The 21,747-nt window shown below is 39.0% G+C and overlaps 1 protein-coding gene across 1 annotated transcript; it reads left to right on the top strand.

Moving 5' to 3' along the window:
- The first annotated feature begins 7,614 nt into the window (after window positions 1-7,614).
- Window positions 7,615-15,498, top strand: Gcg (glucagon). The gene is made up of 5 exons (XM_026789385.1): window positions 7,615-7,688; window positions 10,567-10,671; window positions 12,500-12,661; window positions 14,258-14,395; window positions 15,351-15,498. The coding sequence occupies exons 2-5, from the start codon at window positions 10,580-10,582 to the stop codon at window positions 15,496-15,498; spliced, it is 540 nt and encodes a 179-aa protein (XP_026645186.1). The 5' UTR covers window positions 7,615-7,688; window positions 10,567-10,579.
- The last annotated feature ends 6,249 nt before the right edge of the window (window positions 15,499-21,747 follow it).

The following is a 21,747-nucleotide window of genomic DNA, read 5'->3' as shown; positions in this document are numbered from 1 at the left end:
AGACATTATCGGATACTTGACATCAGTTCTAGTAGTGTGGAATGTGAGGAAAATGGATGGGAATAGAAAACACTATCCTGAGTGAGGTAACCCAGTCCCAAAAAGATGAACATGGGATGTACTCACTCATAAATGGTTTCTAGCCATAAATAAAGGACGTTGAGCATATAAGTTGTGATCCTAGAAAAACTAAATAAGAAGGTGAACCCAAAGAAAAACATATAGTCATCCACCTGGATATGGGAAGTAGACAAGATTGCTGGGGAAAACCTGGGAACTTGGGGTTGAGGTGGCATGGGGCTAAGGGGAAATGGGGTGAGAAACGTGAGAAGGGGAGAATGGGGGGAGCTTGGGGGAATGGGGATGGTTGGGATAAAGGAAGGGTGGACACGGGAGCAGAGAAATATATATCCTAATTAAGGGAACCGGTTACCTTAGGGTTGGCAAGAGACTTAACTTTAGAGGGGCTCGCAGGTGTCCAGGGAGATGTCCCCAGCTAGTACCTTGAGCAACTGAGGAGAGGGAACCTGAAATGACCCTATCCTATAGCCATACTGATGAATATCTTGCATATCACCTTAGAACCTTCATCGGCGATGGATCGAGATAGAGACAGAGACCCAAATTGGAGCACCGGACTGAGCTCTTAAGATCCAAATGAGGAGCAGAAGAAGGGAGAACATGAGCAAGGAAGTCAGGACCACGAGGGATGCACCCACCCACTGTGACATTGGGGCTGATCTATTGGGAGCTCACCAAGGCCAACGGGACTGGGACTGAATAAGCATGGGATGAAACCGGACTTTCTGAACGTGGTGGACAATGAAGGCTGATGAGAAGCCAAGGACAATGGCACTAGGTTTCGATCCTAATACATGAACTGGCTTTGTAGGAGCCTAGCCTGTTTGGATGCTCACCTTCCTGGTCCTGGATAGAAGTGGGAGGACCTTGGACTTCCCGCAGGGCAGGGAATCTGGACTGCTCTTCATTCTCGAGAGGGAGGGGGAATGGAGTCGGGGGGGGGGGGGGGGGGAAGGGGGAGATGTGTGCGAGGAGGGGGAGAAAAATGGGAAAGTTCTTTTTTTTTTTACAACTAAAAAAAATAAACAAAATAAAAAGAGAGAGAAAGACGAAAGACAATATAGTCTGGCAATAGTCAAAGCCCCCCTAGAGAGGACAAGAAAGCAGATGCCGAAGAACACGGGCCCACTTCTTTGAATGATAGCCATGTTCCCAGGGCAGAATGGCCAGACAATTCCCTGAGTGTCCAAATGGCACTTCCCTGTAGCCACTGTGTAACACTTAAAGATCTTGCACTTGGCTTTCTGACATCTGTGAGTGGATTTAGACCTAGAATAGATCGTAAGCAGCCGAATGGCTAAACAGAATAAATGGCAGCTATTTCTATTCCTAGGATTTGCTTCTCATTCATCAAGCGAAAGAAAAAGCCTGCCCTAAGTCTTGGGGGCATTTCACATTCCACTCAAATGATTACCATTTAAAAGACCTGGCCTACGTCTGAGTGTCTATTTTAATTCAGGTGAAAAACAAAAATAAATTCAGCAAACATGATGTCTTGGTGTTGTGTGCTGGCCACTAGAATGAATACTACATTTTGCAGGAAAATGTTCATTAGAACGTGCTTTCAAATTTATCATTTTTAATTTAATATTTTAATCAATGACAACTGTTCTATATGATATAGTTATTGAGGACAATAAAATGTTGGATCAGAATTCTAAGTAAAACCATAAATGCAGATACTCAGTGCAGTATCTTGAAGCTATGACAAAGGGGTCCAGAAAGACATGTAGGAGTCATAGTTGTTGGTTTCATGTTAACTGGGCTTATGGGAAAGGATGCTGATGAGCACAGAGCAGACAGAAGAGAAAGCAGAAGAGTTTCTCCTCAACTATAGGAAGAGCCAACAGTTCATATCCCATTGTGGTCTATCAAAAGGATTTTGACTAAAATGGAAAGGGATTCTTATTGAGATAGGAGTGAGAGATCAGCCTTTATGTTTCCAGCACAGAGTAGCAAAGAAGTAGTAACAATGGTTAGGACTTCAGTCCTAGACGTGGCGTTGACCACAGAACAAATGACTTCAGTAGTTCTTTATGAAATGAAAACATACAAAATCACTTTCAAGGTTTGAAAAAAATAAAACAACTAAATGATAAACTGAACTCAAATAAACAAAGCTCTATTTAAATTCGGGCAAGGGGCTATGGCTTTACACAACGTCCTCCATCGCTTTAAGGCTCCGCGACACCAGAAAGCTGGGCCCATCTTCACAATCCATCTGATTACATGTGACTTGGCGACGCTGAGCAAGTCCCAGGCGGGGGCAAAGCTGATTACAAAGCGCAATGAATAGACAACAGTGTTGATGACTTCATTTTACATGTTCGCATGCATGCTTTTAGTATTCAGATCTCAAATGTTACATTTTCTAATGGCTGAAGTTACTTCCTTTCCGAGAAGACTTTGAAAATGACAATGTTTTAATTGGTTCACATTAGAGACTCTGAGAAGCTTGAAGAGAAAAAAAAATCTTTCCAGATGAGCAAGAGGTTGGATAAATGTAATGACATATGGTTTGTTTTTTTATAGCTACAATATGCAAAAAATAGTAGCAGCATAGCACATGTATTCAATGAGATATATGTATTTATACACATAAACATATATTCTGCTTATACATTATGAAATAAGGTTCTTTTGTACAAATGTGATTTTTTTTTGTTTTCTTTCTCTTTCTTGTTCCCTTTAGGAATAAAAATAACAACTGAAACTTAGAACAATTTTAAACATCTCGTTATACAGGGTATCTTACAAAAGATAAAAATCAACGACTGCTAAGCCATGATGCCACACAGTCCCCTGCACGGATGGTAAGTAAGTTGTCTACAGGGTCTCAGAGCCTCGGGGCAAGAAACTGTCCATCCATCTTATTAGGAAGCCTCCCATCCTCCACAGGCATCCTCCAAATCTTTCCAGATGGACGATCATGAACTGATTCCTAAATATTTCTCAGGAAGGGTATTCTCACATCCTCTGGCTCACTTAGAACCCCCCTGGAAACTCTTTTCTTGCTGTTTCTTCATCCCTTAGGCCACTAGGCCACTCATGAAGATATGAAGGGCATCTGACCATGATATTCTACAAGCTGATTTTAAAATTTTTCATTGTTTTTAAATAACCTTTTCTTTAATCTTCGCATCTAAAAGAAAGTCAATTGACATAAATATTTCTCTCAAATATCACACATACTTTTTTTAATCATTGAATCTTATTTTGACAAAACCCTTCCTACAGAAAAGAGAATTCTTACCCATATATGTATGGTTCTTTGCCACCAGGTGCCCCAGAATGCCATGCATTTTACCTCAGTTCTGCTCAGTACCTGAGAGGGCAAGCTCTCGATTCCCCAAACAATTGGTGTATTGGTGCTTATGTCTCACTCCTAACAAGCAGCTAGCGTAGTTTTATTTTAACTGCTTGGTATGGAAAATGTCATGCATATGCTATGTAAGTAGATCCATCCACATAATACATTCCATATGTTCATCACTCATCTGAACGTTACCAGTGTTGCCTGAGATGTTATCTATGCCTCCACCTAACCCTTACACACGTGTGTGTGTGTGTGTGTGTGTGTGTGTGTGTAAAATTTACAAAACTTGAAATCACTAACTTTGGCTTGGATCTTTTGACATTTATTGCAATAAAGAATTTTTCTTCTTATCAGAAAGTTCTATTCAAGATAACTTCTCTTGATCTCTTCCAAAAAATAGCCACAGTTCGGGCCCTTAATAAAACTTCAGTTTTGAACCAGGTGGTTGTGGCACACACTCGGGAGGCAGAGACAGGCAGATCTCAGTGAGTTCAAGGTCAGCCTGGTCTACAGAGCGAGTTCCAGGATACCCTCCAAAGCTACAGAGAAACCCTGTCTCGAAAAACCAAAATAAATAAATAAAGCATAAAGTATCTTTTGCCTGTGTTTGAATTTGTACATCTGGATCCACACAGGATGACACTGATGTTTGTGCACCCAGCCTCTTTTCCTGTGCACATTGAATATGTAATTGATCTACATTGCTATGTGTAAACATTGTTGGTGCCTTGTTTTTGAGTAGTATTCAACTGTATGAATTTATGTCACAATTTATCAATTATTTCTCTTGCTAATGGATCTTTCAATTATTTTAATTAACAACTAAGATAAATAAAACTTCTTTCAACATTTACTACAAGCCTTCCTCTTCCTAATGTGGTTGTACTATTACTCCTTGTAGGCTGAATTTTATTATTGTTTTGTGTAACAGTCTGAACCAAATAGTCAAAGAATAATAACTGTCGTGTAACGAGATGATTTCCTCATGCCCTACCGCTGACCACTGTACAGCCCACACTGTATCCTACAGAGATAAACTTTCATCAATAGCTCATGGGTTCCTCCAGCTTTAATGCAATTATAAGTACATAAACTTGTATTTTTTTTTCTCCTAGTAACATAAAAAAGTAGTCTGATATGTAGTTATTCAATGCTTCTGTCTGTTTCAATTAACAATCTCTCTTGGAATCTTTTGCATTGATAAATAGAGACCACCTGCACTGTTTGTAGACGATGCTATATGGATGATTCCTCAGATAATTGCTAACATGTTGTGCTTATGCAAAATGCAACAGTAGAGCCTTCCACACATCATTACAAGTATATGCGGCATCAGTTGTGCAATTAAATTTCAAAATGGTGCTTTAATCTTGCTGGGTCAGAGTTCCTAGGTATTGATAACTTTTTAAACATTAAAACTCATCCCCCAAAGGAGGACATAACACATTGTATTCTGCAAACAATACAATATATCCCTCCCTCCTGTAGACTTGCTGCCAGAATGCACTATGAACCATTCCCAAATATTTAAATCTCAATATCCTCAGGAGCTGTCAAAAATCAGTGCACAGCAACCTCACACCCACATGACTTCTGGTGAAGTCCTTAGCAAGACGAGCTATATAATTTGTACAAAGTGTGGAGCCTTGTTAATAAGACTCTCAAGAGGAATTAGGACAAGCATTGGGCCTTCTAAACATGTAGGTATGTGTACCCGCATAGATTGAAAACACGTGGAAGTTGTCCTTTATCCTAAGCCTCAGAAAAATAACACTAAAATTTCACTAATTATGTACCTTGTTTTACCTTAAACACTGATGTAAACATCTTTCTTTACATTTCATAAGATAACCATTTATTACAGATAACTAAAACCAACCTTCCAGGAAGGCAAATCATATCTATCAATACAGAATGCTACAGGCAACCAAAGGTCTCCATGTTACCACCAATAGAACAATTCTAGGCAACACCCTCCCAAACACAGAGCTACTCTGTTTCAAGGCAAACTTTTTAATATTAATCTTAGGCATACATATCTACTTCTTTTCTTTCCCAACATCGAATGTTGCAACAATTGCAATGATGGGAATAGAAGGCAAAGTAGAGATGGATCTTAAAGCTATCATTGGATCTGCTGCACACTAAATTGAGTTTAATAATTGTCTTAGACCTACATTTTCTCATAACAAAATGCCTTTTCAGAAGCTGGTTTGATTCTCCTAGCACATAGAGGAAGAGAAGTGTCCTATACAGAATGCCCCTGGCTTATCATAAGACTTATCTTCATGGTGTTCATGGTGTTCTTACCTCCATGAGCCAGAATTAGTAGGTTGGAGGTAGAGTTAGAGAAATTTTCCTTGGGAAAAAAAAAATGGGATGATTACTTCTAACATAACAGAAGGCAAATAAGGGACAAAGAAGAGAAGCACTATGTGGTGAGCTATCGCAAGATTCTGGTGCTATAATTATGGCTTTTAGACATCTTAGACATCCTTTGCAGAACTCCCTGCTATGAGTGCTTCACAAACTGATAGTATCTGCAAAGGGAGAAGAGAGAGAGAAACTAGGAGAAGAGGAAATGGGGAGGGAAATGGACAACAGAATAAAAGGAGTGACACATTTAATAAAGGTGCGGCCGTCGTGCACCTGAAGGTCGTAGCCATAAAGAGCAGTTTCATCTGGGCTAAACCATCCCACATGGTCAAGCTCATCATTCCGTTTGGGTTACTTCTGCTGGACCCTGAGCTGGACGTCATTCTCTGCTCTTTCACCCCATCTGCTGGCTCTGCCAAGAGCTGTCCTGGGATCAGCCAGCAGCACCAATGAGAGAGTGAGATGGACGATTTATTCAGCTGTGCTTTTCAGCTTCACCTGCCTGTAGGTTTCCTTAGGGACCTTGATAAAATGCAGATTCTGATTCTGCAAATCAGATCTGGGCCATGAGCCTTTTCCATTTTTAATAGGGTCTCATATATGTTGATATTTGGACCTCCCTCTAGGTACCAGGGCTCTGCATCATCAATAGAGACTAGCACAAAACCCCTCAGTAAGGTCTCCCAACTGACATGGAGCCTGATACCTGTTTCTGAATGTGTACCAACATCTGCCAGTTAATTTAATGTACTTACTGAAGAATTAAGTTCATTCAGAGTACTTCTCCAGTTGCGTCGATGGTCTGTTTCCATGTAAGTCATAAAGCATGGAGCTGACACATTGGGATACTGAGATCTAGCTGGCAAATGCTATGGTGATATTGTCATATAGAATATGAGTTTCACTTTAGAGAAATGCTTAACCACTGTTCTCTTCTTCCAAGTCCGCAATAGAGTCACAAAGAGAATGTGTGGCTTGACCAAGGTCACACAGCTTATTGATGACAGCGGAAGGAAAAATCTTTTTATAATTGCAGGAGTTTCGTGCTGTTAGTACATCCTGGTTATTTTCCATGTTCTATTTCCTTCTGTTGAAATGACCAGAATTGTATCTGCTGTATACTATAATTAGTAAGGCACTATATACATATCGGAAGTTGGAAACTGTAACAGCCTGCAACCTATCTCAAAAGTTCCCCTCACATAGCTTTCTTTTGTATTCTATTGCCCCCACCCCTTCTCAATAAAACTAGATTTAAAACCTTTAGCCTCATGCACCTTGGATATTCTCATTTTTGCATTCTCCTGTGTCGCATTAATATGGTGCTCATTACATTTTAACTGACATTTAAAAAGTCCCCACAAAAAGAACACAAATTTATTCCATATAATGTGGACGAGAGGTTTATTGATACATGTGGGCTAGTGAGTTATTTGTTTGCCTAGATGAATGATCAATCCATTATTCAGGAACTCGTGATGGCCAAATAGCAAGCCAAAGGACTACAAGACCCTCAAACGAGACTCGGCTTATTTGACGTCAAAATTCCCTTCAGAGAGCGTAAGTGGTTTTTCATGCCGGACGGGAGATTTCCAAACTGCCCTTTCCATTCCCAAACAGAAGGGCACAAGAGTAAATAAAAAGTTTCCGGGTCTCTGAGGTCTCAACCCAGTATCAGCCGGGGAAGGCAGATGAGCAAAGCGAGTGGGCGAGTGAAATCATTTGAACAAAACCCCATTACTTACAGATGAGAAATTTATATTGTCAGCACAATATCTGCGAGGCTAAACAGCCTGGAGAATATATAAAAGCACGGCACCCTGGTGCAGAAGTGCAGAGCTTGGGCAGAGAACACCTCCGAAGTTCCCAAGTGGGTTCCCTTCATCGGCACCTGCTCTCGGCTCAGTCACACAAGGTAAGAGGCGAACTGCGTGGCTGTGAAGTGAAGCCTGTTTGAAGGAAGTTGGGCAGCTAAGTATTTTTAAGTATTATGAATGAAAACATTGATTTTTCATCTTTTACCTTATTGATAGAAATATGACGGACATGATTTAGATAAAAATGTTATTGACTAGACTTATACCTACTTTAACATAATGAATCCGCAAATTACTTAGAGAAATAATGTAGGCATAAAATAGAAAGAAAAAAACAAAGATTCAGACCGATGCACTTGTTACAATGAGAACAGCATATTCAAATAAGTAAACACTGTGAAAAATAAATATTTTTTCCCTTGGATTTGATAGATGTACGCACTACTTTGAACAGAAGGGGATTTTTAATTTCACAAGGGAAGTATGTATTGTGAGACCAAAACAGCAATTTCTTTATCAATTAAAAGCTCTTGTTTTCCAAAAGAAGATATTCGATATCATCTTTCAAATATCCAAATTTCTAATAATCATTTCAAACCATCAAGGTCTATGCATCAACCCTTGCAAATAAACGCTGGTATCCTTGGTGCAGAGAACAAGCATCTTCGATGATGGCATTTCTTCGTAGGTTATAAACTAGCAGCTATTTACAACATTCTGAGGACCTATGATTGTAAATAAAATATGATTGTAGCTACATCTGGAGTGGAATCCTGTACCTCTCTTTAGGAAAACAAATCAGATATTCTGAAGTCCCTATTTGACTTCATATACAAAAAGCTCCAGTTCACAAATGCCAGCAACAATCAACCCATCAAGCAGAGGGTGTTTGAACACACTCTAGGGACTCCTTATAAAAGGGGACAGGAAGGAGAAAGTATTTATGTATCCTACAACACCATTATATTCCAAAAAAGTAATATGATCTTTTCTCTCCTACAAATAGATAAGTATTTTCTAAGACTTTTTATAGGGGGTAGTACTGTGGCTATAGTTTCCCTTCGATTCTTATTGGAAAATTGTGGTAGTTTTCTTTGTTGTTTTTTTTTTTCAAAAATATCACATTCTCTATTTACACTAGCAAAAACAGGAGGGAGGTAAATACAGATTCCTTACTGAATAAAATTTTGATGTTAAAATAATATGCTTAATCCTCAACAATAGTATTAAACTGACTAATTAATCGTATTATGTCTCCTCACAATTTTGTTGATTTTCAAAAAGTGAGCTATACCAAGAGAATTCTTTGGGTTGCATCAGAAGACATACGTTCTCACAGTGTTACCTGCTTTAGGTGTGCCCCTGATAAACATGACCAGGGTTATCGGAAAACCCTCAGGGACTTTGGGTTGAAGGAATTCTCTAGGACTCAGTTGGCATTGTTCAGTCTTTACAAGAGGCTTTCCAATACTGTTATAACCCTAAAGGGGAGTGCTTGCTTTAACTCTTCAGTATTATAAAAAGATGTGACCAGTGAGAGGCATTCTCAAAAACATTACCTGAAAATAGAACAGGTTTCTAAAAATTTGTCAACTGGTTAAGCTAAAGCAATGAAATGTGCCAAAGTCATCTGATATTGATGATCAAGAAGCATGAATGCCTAGTTTCTGTTACGTTGCTTTGTCTGATTGGCCAGCTCATCTATGAGGGTTTTTTTTTTTTTTATTTCAGAACGTTACCACGGCAGGTATGACATTCTCTGTTTTACTGCCAAAGACAGATAGTAAATATGGCTGAGATGCTAAAGAAAAGATTGATGTTCTAAAATGATAATATTTGTAAAAATCCTTATTCCTAACCAAATGTCATTTGCTAAAAATACTCATTTGATTTATTTATGGAGAAGTATAATGAAACTTGGGCTGAAATTCCCACTTCTCAAAAATAAAATGCTGGAGTTCAAAAGTGGGAGAGAGCAGCCTTGACACATAGTGGACTCAAGGTTTCAATTCAGAAAACACAAGAGCTTACTTCATAGAAGCATCCCTGGTCCACATTCATGTGTGTCTCCATCCTCATCATCACACACTTGGTATCTTTTGGCTTCATGGGGTATCTGTTTTTGACAAACAGACAAGAAACCAGGTGTATGCTACAGAGAGACCTATAGTGTTATTAGTGGGAAATGTCATTTCCCAGACTGAGCCTCATTACCAGATAACCCAGGGACTTCTGGAACTTCAAAAGCAAGCATTAATTTTCCCCAGGATACAAATCTTTAATTTCTTAGTTGTGATTGTTCAAGTTGCCAGGAGCATTAGTTCTTATTGCAAATTGCTTGTCTTTAAAATGATTTTTTTCCTTTAATTTAGAACAGGTCAAAGCACCCTAAAATACCTCAAATCTGTTGGCCGCTTTATAATTACAAAGTCTAGACCAAGTTACACTATTTAAAATATAAATGAATAATACATCTGAACCGACAGCTGGTATGCCAAGTTGTAGCCCGAGGCAGCTTTAAGATGGTTGAAATGCAGTATAATGTAAATGCTTGGAAGTGAAGGACGATTAATTGAAAGCCAGACTGATAGTGAAGGGGGTGGTGTTACGGATAAGGTGCCACTCAGGCTAACCATATGCAGCGCATCATCCTCAGAGGGTATTTTAAATGTTTATTGTGGACACTTTTTTATTTCAAGTCTGGAAGCCAGCCTTCTAAACATTAACAGAACTGTCCTACATTAATGAAAAAGCCTAATAGTAGAACATATCCTTTGTGTGATTTTTTTTTTTGCTTATCAAAATTCATGGAGAGATATATTCTACTTGAAGTTAAGGTGGAATTGAAACTATAGGCAGAATAAAATTGGCAGGATAACCTTTTTCTGTGGATAATCTTTACTTAGTCAAAAATGAACTCATCTGAACTGCCTGCTCCCCTGTCATTCCCCTACCCCCTACCCTGTGCTCCAACAGGCAGGAAAAAAAAATGAAGAACATTTACATTGTGGCTGGATTTTTTATAATGCTGGTGCAAGGCAGCTGGCAGCATTCCCTTCAGGACACGGAGGAGAAACCCAGGTACTCACCTGTAGACTCGACCTAGCCTGTCAATATGGTTAGAACAAAGTTTGGAGAACTGAGGTTGGTGAGGAGGGTCTCAGTGGTTCAGAGGTATGGCCTCCCTGCACAGTTTTGAAATACGGAAGACACAGTGATAAGAAAAGGCGGGTTTTTCTCGAATACAGAGGAGAGTGTATATTCATCATGAAAATGGGAAACGATAGTCCTTTGGAGTCTTCAGGAGGTTTTGCAAGCACTCATTACTCACACACGATAAACTACATTGTTTTAAATATTTCAGCTCAAGCTCCTCTTTTATGTCCTTGAAACTAATATCAGTCTTTGCTAATTGTAAAAAGCATACATGTCTAAAATGCAAAATGTTAAAATTATGCAAAATTTTTAAGTATTCAAATTTCTACTATCCAAAAAAAACACAACAATTCAGAATATATAAAAATATATTGTGTTGCTTTCCTGGATTCTAAAAACTTTTAAAATAAGTCTTTAATTAAAATAGCATTATATCAGTTTCTCCTCACCCTTTCCCCAAGCCCCTCCCCTCTACCTGTTACAAACTATACAAATATCCCTCAGTTTATATGGCCATAAGTCATGGTTTCCTCTTGAAATTATACTGTTAACTTTCTCTTTTATTATAATATTCTTTACATATATTATATATAAGAGCTGAATACTTTTCACTTCATAAATATATGATATTTATCTAGCTGTTCATCTTCTATTGGTCATTTAAGAAGTTTTAAAATTTTTTCCTAAAGGAAATTGCAAGTCAGAGTTTCCACATGCACTTTGCCCCACATTTCTTTTTTTTAAAAAATATTTATTTATTTATTATGTATACAATATTCTGTCTATGTGTATGCCTCCTGGCCAGAAGAGGACACCAGACCCCATTACAGATGGTTGTGAGCCACCATGTGGTTGCTGGGAATTGAACTCAGGACCTTTGGAAGAGCAGGCAATGCTCTTAACCTCTGAGCCATCTCTCCAGCCCTGCCCCACATTTCTTAATACTTTCTGGGGTGATAACAATATATCTCTGGCAATGGGATTATTGTGTCAAAGGGTTTGAGTGACTTTAAACCAGAGTTATACAAAGATCTTACTGATTTGCCTTCCAGAAGCGTTCTGGAAGTCCATGCCACTTCCCATAACCAGTAGAGGAATATTTTATCCTCTCTAATATTTAGTAATTTTAATTCAACGAGTAAAAATAGTATATCATTTGTGGTTATTACACTGATATTCCTGTATATTTACCATGCCAACCAGTTACATAGGAATACCCACCAGGAATTTTCAAACTAGCAGATGGTGTTTTTTTTGTCCCTTTCTCCAATCTTTAGCTACCGTATAACTAAGTAATTGAGCTATTTTTTTTTTAACATTAGTATGTGCAAGACAAAATTGGGGGCATAGATCTGCTGCCCAAACAAATGATTTCAGAGTCTTAAACTTTTAAAATATTCAAGTCACTGCTCTCCTCTGTCATATTAGCATAATCATGAGTAGATTAATTAGTTGAAAAGATTTGTTTCATCCTGTTTGAGAAACCTGTTGCTAGAATTCAAAACAAGTATCTTCCAATACAACGAAGCTGTCCTCATAAGCAGCTGAAGTCCCTCTAGGGACCCTCTCAGGTCCCTTAGAAATTAAGGTGTCTGCAGAAGCACCAACTTCACTACTGCAAGGGGCCTTCTAGTTGGCAGTGAGGGATCCTCTCAATAAGCCTGCTTATAGAGTATATACTCAGGGAGTATTTACCCTTGGGGTCCTTGCTCCTGGACTATTATTTATGCTGCTTAATCACGGCCGCTTGCAGATCATTCCCAGCTTCCCAGACAGAGCCGCTGCAGGACCCTGACCAGATAAATGAAGACAAGCGCCATTCACAGGGCACATTCACCAGTGACTACAGCAAATACCTGGACTCCCGCCGTGCCCAAGATTTTGTGCAGTGGCTGATGAACACCAAGAGGAACAGGTAGGAGTCTAAACCTGTTCCCCATATTGTAGATAAATGCATATCAAGAAGTTCTCCTAACTCTGAGGTTATCATGCTCATTAAATAGGCTTATTCAATTTGGATGATTTTGAGGCTACCCTTTATTACAACTCTCATGATTCGCTTCTTCAATTTCCTTATCTACACACCAATATAACATAGACATTTTATTATCACAAACACACACTAGTCTTAACAATATTTCTTCTCATCTATTTTACCTTCAAATTGGAAACTAACTTTTGGGGACCTGCTAGGTTGGAAAGTTAATTCTTACTTAAAGTTAGAGCAAATTCAATGTGCCTTTGTGGGGTTCAAGCCAATGACTATAATCACATTAAGATTATCCCATAGCTGAGTTGATCATCGGTAAAGTATGAAAATAGATACATTCTTTCTCTTGTAAAATAAAATCCAAGACACGCATTTAAAATTACAGCCTAGCTAGTCGCAGAACATAAAGAGAGAAGGCAGCAAACAGGAACACAAACCCATCATAAGGCATACATTTTAATGTTGGATTTTGTTTGAGGAGTGTTGGGGGCTTTGCTACTCCTAGGCTACTGGAGAAAATTATCCACAAGAGTTTCACAGAGATGGTGGAATTTCACAATTTCTTTGGAGGATGGCCCACTTGGGAAAGGGAGTTATGCATACCAAGTAGCTAAAGAAATCTAAAACCCAGGAAAAGGACATGGATGTGTCTGGGTGGGATGAAAGGGGGGAAGAGAAAATGAGAAGAGGTGACAGTGCATAGATAACCTTAAAGCAGAGAGTCCAGCAGCCATGAAGATGGCCATAGTGGTCAGAGCATGCTTGGGGAGCTACTGAGTCCCTGCCAATGATTATAGGTAAGGTGTCTGAACAATGAGAAAACACAAATTTATAGAGTTGAAAACAATTGTTCTCATCCTCATAGTGGGGATCTGAACCTCATAATGGGAATGATGCAACATGCAAAAATAACACAAGGCCACCTATAACCTTGGCTGTCTCTTCATCTATGATGGACTTTCCAAGGGCAATGCACAGCCAGCAAGCCGTTCCTTCTGGCTCCCCCGGGTCCCTGCACACACTGACAGGGGATAAAAGCACACCTCCACTCCTTTCCTGCTGGTTCATGTATTTTCTTTAATTCGTTATCAAATAGTTCTTATCGTAATGATTCAAAACCATCCCTTGTTTTCCCTTAAATCCGTTAGCTAACTCTGACTGGATGTTCATTACTAACAAGTTCCTAATCTGGTTTTTAAGTTGCATTGCCTAGTGGACAGCCTACCTGCTCTGAGGATAAAGCAAAACCTAAACGAAGCTTTAACAACCAATGGCGTGAGGAAGCAGAGAGGGTAGAGATGACACCCTGGAAAAGGGAAGGACTTTTTAGCCCCTCATTAGACTTTTCCCACTAATTTTCTATCCAGATCATTTATGCAACTTCAGAATAATCATCTAGCCACCCTCACCTCCCAAACTCCTCAGCCATCTTGCCATGAGCCTGAAGTTCCCACCGCTTCTCAGGGAGGGCCACGCTGCCGAGGAGACAGAGCTTCAATTTAACCTCCACATTTCTTTCAGGAACAACATTGCCAAACGTCATGATGAGTTTGAGAGGCATGCTGAAGGGACCTTTACCAGCGATGTGAGCTCTTACTTGGAAGGCCAGGCAGCGAAGGAATTCATTGCTTGGCTGGTGAAAGGCAGAGGACGACGAGAGTAAGTCTCGGGTTTCTTTCCTGATGCCTTTCCTTAATGTAGAAATCTGGGGGGAACAAATTATTCTATGAAAATTTTTAAAAAATTGTACTGAAAACATAAGAGCATTTCAATATTTAATAAATGGTCATAGTCTGACCTGGAGTTCCATATTTGTTCAACTAATATTCATGTGTTAGTAGATACTAAAATGTGTAGAGACATTGATCACATCTAACCATGTATTTAGCTTTTATAGGGCCATCATATAGATAGCCATGCAATGTTCAAGGTGAAAAATAAGAGCAAGTTCTTTAGCTACATGCTTAGACCTTAAACATACATAGATGCTGAAGCATCTCATTTTCCTGTGACCATTTTGATTTGCATTTGAAATGGAAGCCGGAGAAAGTTTATGTTCGACTCTAATTTTTCAGCAGAATTAAAACATGCTTGCTGACAAAGATTAAAATGGAAAGGAGGCTGATGTGTAAGCACAGACCATAATATCTCTGCACCCAGTGGTGCATCTTGATGGATATCCATCAATCTGTAACAGATACCCAAAATTCCACTGTGGCAAATGAGTACCAAAACCAAATACAACCACAGGCAAAGTTTTAATCCCTTACACTTTGCAAGGAGGCTTACACAGTCACTGGTTCTATGTAGCCCAAGGCATCTGTGGTGAATCAGAGAAATGATAGTTTAAACAATAGCTTCTGTGTTGCCAACTAATGAAACTACCTAAGGCAACCATGAATTGTTGAAAAGGGGCATGAAGCTACATAAGCTTGCTTTCGGGTCCAAGGTCCAAAACCTTCTGCCTCTGAATGGTCTCCGTTTTATGTGGGTTTCTATGAGGGGTTTTTAATCAAAACTCTCAAATACAACTCTCATACTTCACCAAAGATCAGCAATCCACAAGGATTTACTTAAGATAATCAAGCACTAACATCAACCACTCTCTTCTTAGCTTCCCAGAGGAAGTCACCATTGTAGAAGAACTCGGCCGCAGACATGCTGACGGCTCCTTTTCTGACGAGATGAACACAATTCTCGATAATCTTGCCACTAGAGACTTCATCAACTGGCTGATTCAGACCAAAATCACTGACAAGTAAGTGTTTTTCAGTTCATCCTGAAGTGTATCAAAACTTTCATAAATGTAGGTTACACAGCCATTAGTTGTTCCGCCGTGCAGAAGCATCTTGTGTAATCCATATGATGAACACTGAAGTCACTTAAGAGTGCCATCCTATTAATCCCAGCACTCGGGAGGCAGAGGCAGGCGGATCTCTGTGAGTTCAAGACCAGCCTGGTCTACAAGAGCTAGTTCCAGGTCAGGCTCCAAAACCATAGAGAAACCCTGTCTCAAAAAAAAAAAAAAAAAAAAAAAAAAAAAGAGTGCCATCCTATTTAACTTTCCCGTGACGTTTCTATCCACTTTTACATTCAAAAAGCATTCTCTGGGTGACTGTGATAAACAAAGCACCAGCAACCTCAATATGAATGAAATATGGAGAAGAATTAAGTCATTACATACTAATACCACATTAAGATGCTATAAGTTTGGCACTTGGGTAAAATGTCGTTCTATGTGGCACTGTTTATTTAGTTAAAAGCCCAGCTGTGTGCCAGGATGCAGCTCAGTGGGCACAGGGCTTGCCAAGCTTATGCAGGGTCCTCGACTGAGTCTCCAGCATTGAGAAAGAAAAAAACAAGAAAGAAAGACATAGGTAAAGACACAAATTAAAAAAAAACAAATCAAAATGTCATTTATTGATAAATCTTAATTTTCATAACTATTTATAAATAATGTTTTGGTATAGTTTAAAGAATTCTTAAATGAAAATGAATTCAAGTAAAAATGTTGAGAAATTTACTGGTGAAGAGATGACTAAACAATTTTTTATTAAATGACATTGAATTATTTCCTGAATAAATTAATAACTAAATAATTGTGGTTATTATAATTATTCTAAACAACTCTTTTTTTATTTTTTCCATAGGAAATAAGTATGTCACCCTTCACAAGCATCTTCACAACATCGCCAGCCGGCCACTTGGGATGTAGATTTTAAATTCTATATGTTTAAGAGTTATATTCTGAAGCCGTATTGCTTTATGTGTGGGTGAACACACTTCCCTTTAGCATTGTGTAGCTAAAAAATTGTAAATGAAATAAAGTATTTCCAGGATGTTGATAAAATAAAAACTTTACAATAAGAAAGTGCTGGGTTCTCATATTTTCTCCTCATTTTAAAGTTCTCACCTGTTCATGTGTAGCCGCGAGATTTCTCTTGTGTGATATAAATCATGACAGTCACGACACCTGCATTGTAACAACAGAAGACATGACAGCCTGGTGGCCGCACGGGTGAACCTGGAGAGGGAACTTCTTCCTTGAGTCCTTTATCATAAATGGCACTCAGCTTTCAGTGTATCAAGGATAGATTTAAATAAAAATCCCATCCTTCTTTACTGCCGTCTCCTTTCTCTTTCTAAGTCCCTCCTTCCAAGCACCCATCCCTACTCAGCTGGTGACCCATAACCCAAATCTTATGTAAGGAGCAACTTCATGCTTTGAAAGACTGTGCAGTACTCTACCGTGTTGTACTAACACTGAACAATCCATCCATCATAGAAAAAAATTATGTATGTTTCATTTTGATAAAAAAAAAATGTCATCAGGCGGCATTAGACTCAAAAGTCAAAACTTTCCTGGGGCCAAATAGCCACATCCACTTTTGGAAACCAGGTGCCTCCCAGTTTAATATTTTTGCCTTTACACCCATGCATGCCCCGGTACATACCTGCTTATCTTCATTCACCCTGCCTGTATACACATATCTAGGCACTTGCCTCTGGTCCACTCACATACTTGTCTGCCTGACACCAGCAGATATCTGAGCTTTTCCACAATATCCCATTTCCTGCTCTCCCGGTTCTACTGTGGTCAGTGTCCTGACCGACCCTGACGAAGCCCGGCCTGCCTGAGCTTTCCTCTTGCACCATGGCAACCTCTATGTCTCCATCTCCACAGCACTGAAGTGTGGTAGACTTACACACTAACAAGATTCCAAAGTTGGCCGTATGGTAATGTACTTGTGTAATTGATCTGCAGCTGTGGATTTGGAGAAAAACCTCTGACTTTCAATCCCTCGTGTATGACACATAATAGAAAATTTCTCCTGACTTAGGAACTATAAGACCACAGTTATCTGAATGAGGTTAGAGCTGGCGGAAGGATCCCAAGAAGTCATTTAACTCCTTTGGGTTCAAGTTTCTCATGAGAAAAAAAAAAGAAAAAGAAAAAAAAAGATTAAAGCAATCTAATCATTGTTGTATCTCCATTTTTCAACTCTCTGTATTTGCTTTACATTGAGGTCTCAGTAATAGTAGGATCATAAAATGGTTGTCATATTAGTGCACAGGGCAGGAAACTGCATCTGTCATTGGCTTCTCCAAAACCAGAACCATCCCTTTCTCCTCCAAAGCATCTCACAGTGAGAGGCTCACATGCTGTATAACCACAGACTCAAAGTTGGGTTTCTGTCTGTTTCCATGCATGTTTCTTTAACAGAAGATATCTGTGTTGGTGGTGAAAGTGTTCCACTGTAGGAATGAGGAACAATACTTTCCGCAGTTCTAGCAAAAGGAGCTCAAGGCAATGCAATGACAACACCGTGATTTCTTTTATGAAAATTATTGACTTGAGATCCTGTGTACCCACAGATGACCTAATCGGCTCCATGTAAAATTTGTGTGTGTGTGTTTTATAAAAATAATAGTGTTTTGTAATAAATATACATGCTCTCCAAACCCTGGAGAGTAGAGAGCATTTTTGTGTGTGTTCTAGTTAGGCCATAGCCTTCAGAACCACACAGTACACTCATATAGAAAAGAGGGGTTGGTTACAATAAACATTGACACCTGGCTATAGTAAAAAGAAGAGGAATCAGTGTGAAGGTCACCAGGAGTCAAGCCCAAAAGACTGCAAGTCATTACAATCAGATAATATGAACCTGCCCTGAAGACCCAGAGGCAATATAAAATAAAGGATAATGAAAAATAAATCACTGAGCTATGTAATACACAACAAACTTGAATACATCAGTTGTTGTGTGTACATATAAAATAGCACAGAAGTTCTCTCAGCATCAGACCAATGAGAATCGAAGGAGAAAGAAGGGATGTGAGGGCTATGATTTGTCATGAAAATTTAGATGGTTAATATCTCTACATCTAATTGCACCCTGCTCATGTCTATAAAGCAGAAACGATGTGCAGACTTTGGGAGAAAATATGAGACACCACAATTATAGATGCCTATGCTTTCTGGTCTGAGGTGGAGCACAAGTTAAGAAATAGAAGATGAGCCATGTAAACCAGAAAGTTTTTACAGGTCTAGATTGAACTACAAATTCTGATGGGAAAAGACACACGCTCTGCGAGAATACATGGAACACGCACAAGCGTCACCCCCACACAGAGTAAAAGAAAAAGGAAGCCTCCGCGATTAAACAGCTCTTTCAAGGACAACAGAATGCCACCATAGCCAGAAAGCATCATCTCTTTCAAAAGCCTTTGTATCTGCCCACTAAAATAAACAATACAAGCAGCCCTTGAAACAAGTAGATGAAGAGCAAATTTCAAAGAGCTATGAGAAAACTAAAACTAAAAAGAAATGAAAGATAAAACTGAGTGTGCCAATAAAGACAAAACAGCGAGATAGAAAACGAACAGACCCGTGACTAACTCAACAAGTCCTTTGAAGGGACTGCTCACCAGAACAGACAAACAACGGAAGCCGCCACCCCACCCCAACCCGTTTTATTAAGGAGAAGGGTCAAAAACCAAATGAAAAGGAACAATTGGGAAATCACTACCAAAGAAAATCATTTTTGTTTTCAAATTTTGTTGTTTTCACTGAACAACTTGTCATTATTAGATTTTAAAATGTGGCTCTTGTTTTAAGACGGGATCTCATTGTGTCCCAGGCTGGCCTCAAACTCTATGTAGCTGAGGATGCCCTTGGTCTGTGTCTACAAGGTGCTGGAGTTCCCCTAGCCTGTGCCATCTTACCTAGATAGTGAGATGCGGGACAAATTCGGGGCCTTATGCATGCTAAGCCAGCACTCCTCTGCTAAGCTCTTCCCGGTCCCATGTAATCAATACATCTTTTGATATTGGCGGGGGGAGGGGAGAGAATCTCTTGAAAAATACCCTGTTTAGTCAAGGATGGCTTTGAACTTTTAATCCTCCTGCATCTGGCTTCAGGGTGCCTGAATTAAAGGTGTGGGCCACCGCGCCGGATTTATGACAGGTTTGGAATGGAAGCCAGGGTTCTACTCTAAAATTGAGCTACATCTCGGGCTCCATTTAAAAATTTAGAATGAAAAATACTCTTTATAGGAAAACATTACTTGCCAATGTAACCACGAATATAGAAGAACAATCTAAAGTGTTCATTTTCTACTGAAAAAATAAAATAAAAATTTAAACCTCTTCCCTAGGAATGCTTGCAATCCCAACACATGGGAAACTGAGACAGTAATATTGCATAGTTTGAATCTAACAACGGCTTTGCAGCAAAACACTCACTATCTCTGTGCAGAAAGGATGAAAATGTTCCTCAACCAAATGTTTTAATAGTAATTTATTCTTAATCTTAAATATTAGATAACTCAATCATAAGTAAGATTGTCTAGAAAACTGAAAGAGAAAAGGTATTAACTCATTTTCAGAAATGAATATAACGTCAAGACCAAACTGTGAGAATAAATTGTGCTTGAATTTTCTAAATGATCTGGATTTATAAAATTGATGCAATTAAATTAAATACTAAATAGTACATTAAAAATAGTATGTCGTGACCAGGAAGAATCATGATATCGATGTAAAATGATTTTATATTTTAAAATTCTTTAACATAATTTATTATATTAATAGATTCAAAAAAATGCAATAGCATCTCCACAAGTAGCAAAATCAGGGGGCGATATTAAATTCACAACCCCCTCCCTATGAGACAATAATCAACAGATATTTCTCAGGCTATTAAAACATATTTTAGCTTAGAGTTTCCAGCTAGCGGGAAGCATTGGACGAGTCCTCCATAGAGTCGCAAACGAGGGAAAGATGCTTGTTATTTTGACTGCTACTTAATGTTGTTTTAGAGGTGTTACAAACATAGCTTAACAAGAGCAAGTACACAATTTAAGAAAAAGAATATAGTGGAAATAAATCCACTGAAGAATATATCTGTGTAGCTGGAAAAACAGCAATAAAAGAGTCAGTGGGGAAAGTACTGCAAACAAAGAGACAATTTAGATATTGGAAGAACATAAAATATTCTAATTAATAACCTCCAGCAAGAAAGGAAACAGGGAATACAATGATCATTATACTATGTTATATTATATTATTATATTATATTATATTATATTATATTATATTATATTATATATATGGTAGTTGTGCTCTACAACAAGACCATAAATACAGAACTATTATTCCTATTAGGAATGCAGATTTAATTTCTCACAAGTCTCTGCTAACATTCTTGTCAACTAAATACCATTTTCCTTGTCTATGTTTGTGCCAGTTTCCTTGGGAAACAAGCCATCTTCATCACCACTGAAACCTGGTTCTCCCACATAACCCTTCTCCTGCATAGCTCTCAGCAGGTATTTAATTTTTTTTTTCTTTTGCATCTGCAGTCTCTTGCTAGTAGAGCCTGCCTCCTTCGCCTTCAGTGCTCAGCATTTCCCGGAAACACGTGAGGCAGCCAGTGCTATCCAAGAAAGGGTTGACAATTTCTTGATCCTGAGAAATGGGACTTTCCGGTTCATAACTTTCCGTGGTGGAATAACGCTTTCTAGCATGCTGCTTTTCAAACAGTTAGCAGTCATTTCATGAATCCACGTACACAGCCACTTGTTGCGATGAGAAGCGCGGACAGTAACGTTTCAGCCCGTCATGTTTGTGCAGCATCATAAACAGAGGCGTAACCAACAAAACAAACTACCAAGTGTTATCGCTTATAAAGAAGTGGCGATGGTGGGGACCGATCCCACGAGGGGCAGCTGTGGTAATGGGGCAGGTCACCCGGAGGCCTCTGCGGGTCCCCTTGGTGGGTGGGAGACCAATGCAGTGGGAGACAGATACATCATGCAGAGAGAGAGTTTGAGTATAGAGTTAATTTAGTAAATTTAGTTAATTTAGTATAGTTAATTTATGGGGAGGGGAGAAGGAAAAGGGGGAGAAAGAGGGGAGAAGGGAGAGAGGCAGAAGCTATCTCTCCAGAAATACAGAGAGAGAGAGAGAGAGAGAGAGAGAGAGAGAGAGAGAGAGAGAGAGAGAGAGAG

This window comes from Microtus ochrogaster, chromosome 4 (genome assembly GCF_000317375.1).
Source record: "Microtus ochrogaster isolate Prairie Vole_2 chromosome 4, MicOch1.0, whole genome shotgun sequence".
In the NCBI taxonomy this organism is placed as follows: domain Eukaryota; kingdom Metazoa; phylum Chordata; class Mammalia; order Rodentia; family Cricetidae; genus Microtus; species Microtus ochrogaster.
This window is presented reverse-complemented; position numbering and strand designations above follow the sequence as displayed.

Excerpts from the sequence above, each read along its gene's own strand:
- Gcg (XM_026789385.1), top strand. The coding sequence starts at position 10,580 with ATGAAGAACATTTACATTGTGGCTGGATTTTTTATAATGCTGGTGCAA. Across the intron at positions 10,672-12,499 it reads GACACGGAGGAGAAACCCAG|ATCATTCCCAGCTTCCCAGA; the intron begins GTACTCACCTGT and ends GGCCGCTTGCAG. Across the intron at positions 12,662-14,257 it reads ATGAACACCAAGAGGAACAG|GAACAACATTGCCAAACGTC; the intron begins GTAGGAGTCTAA and ends CATTTCTTTCAG.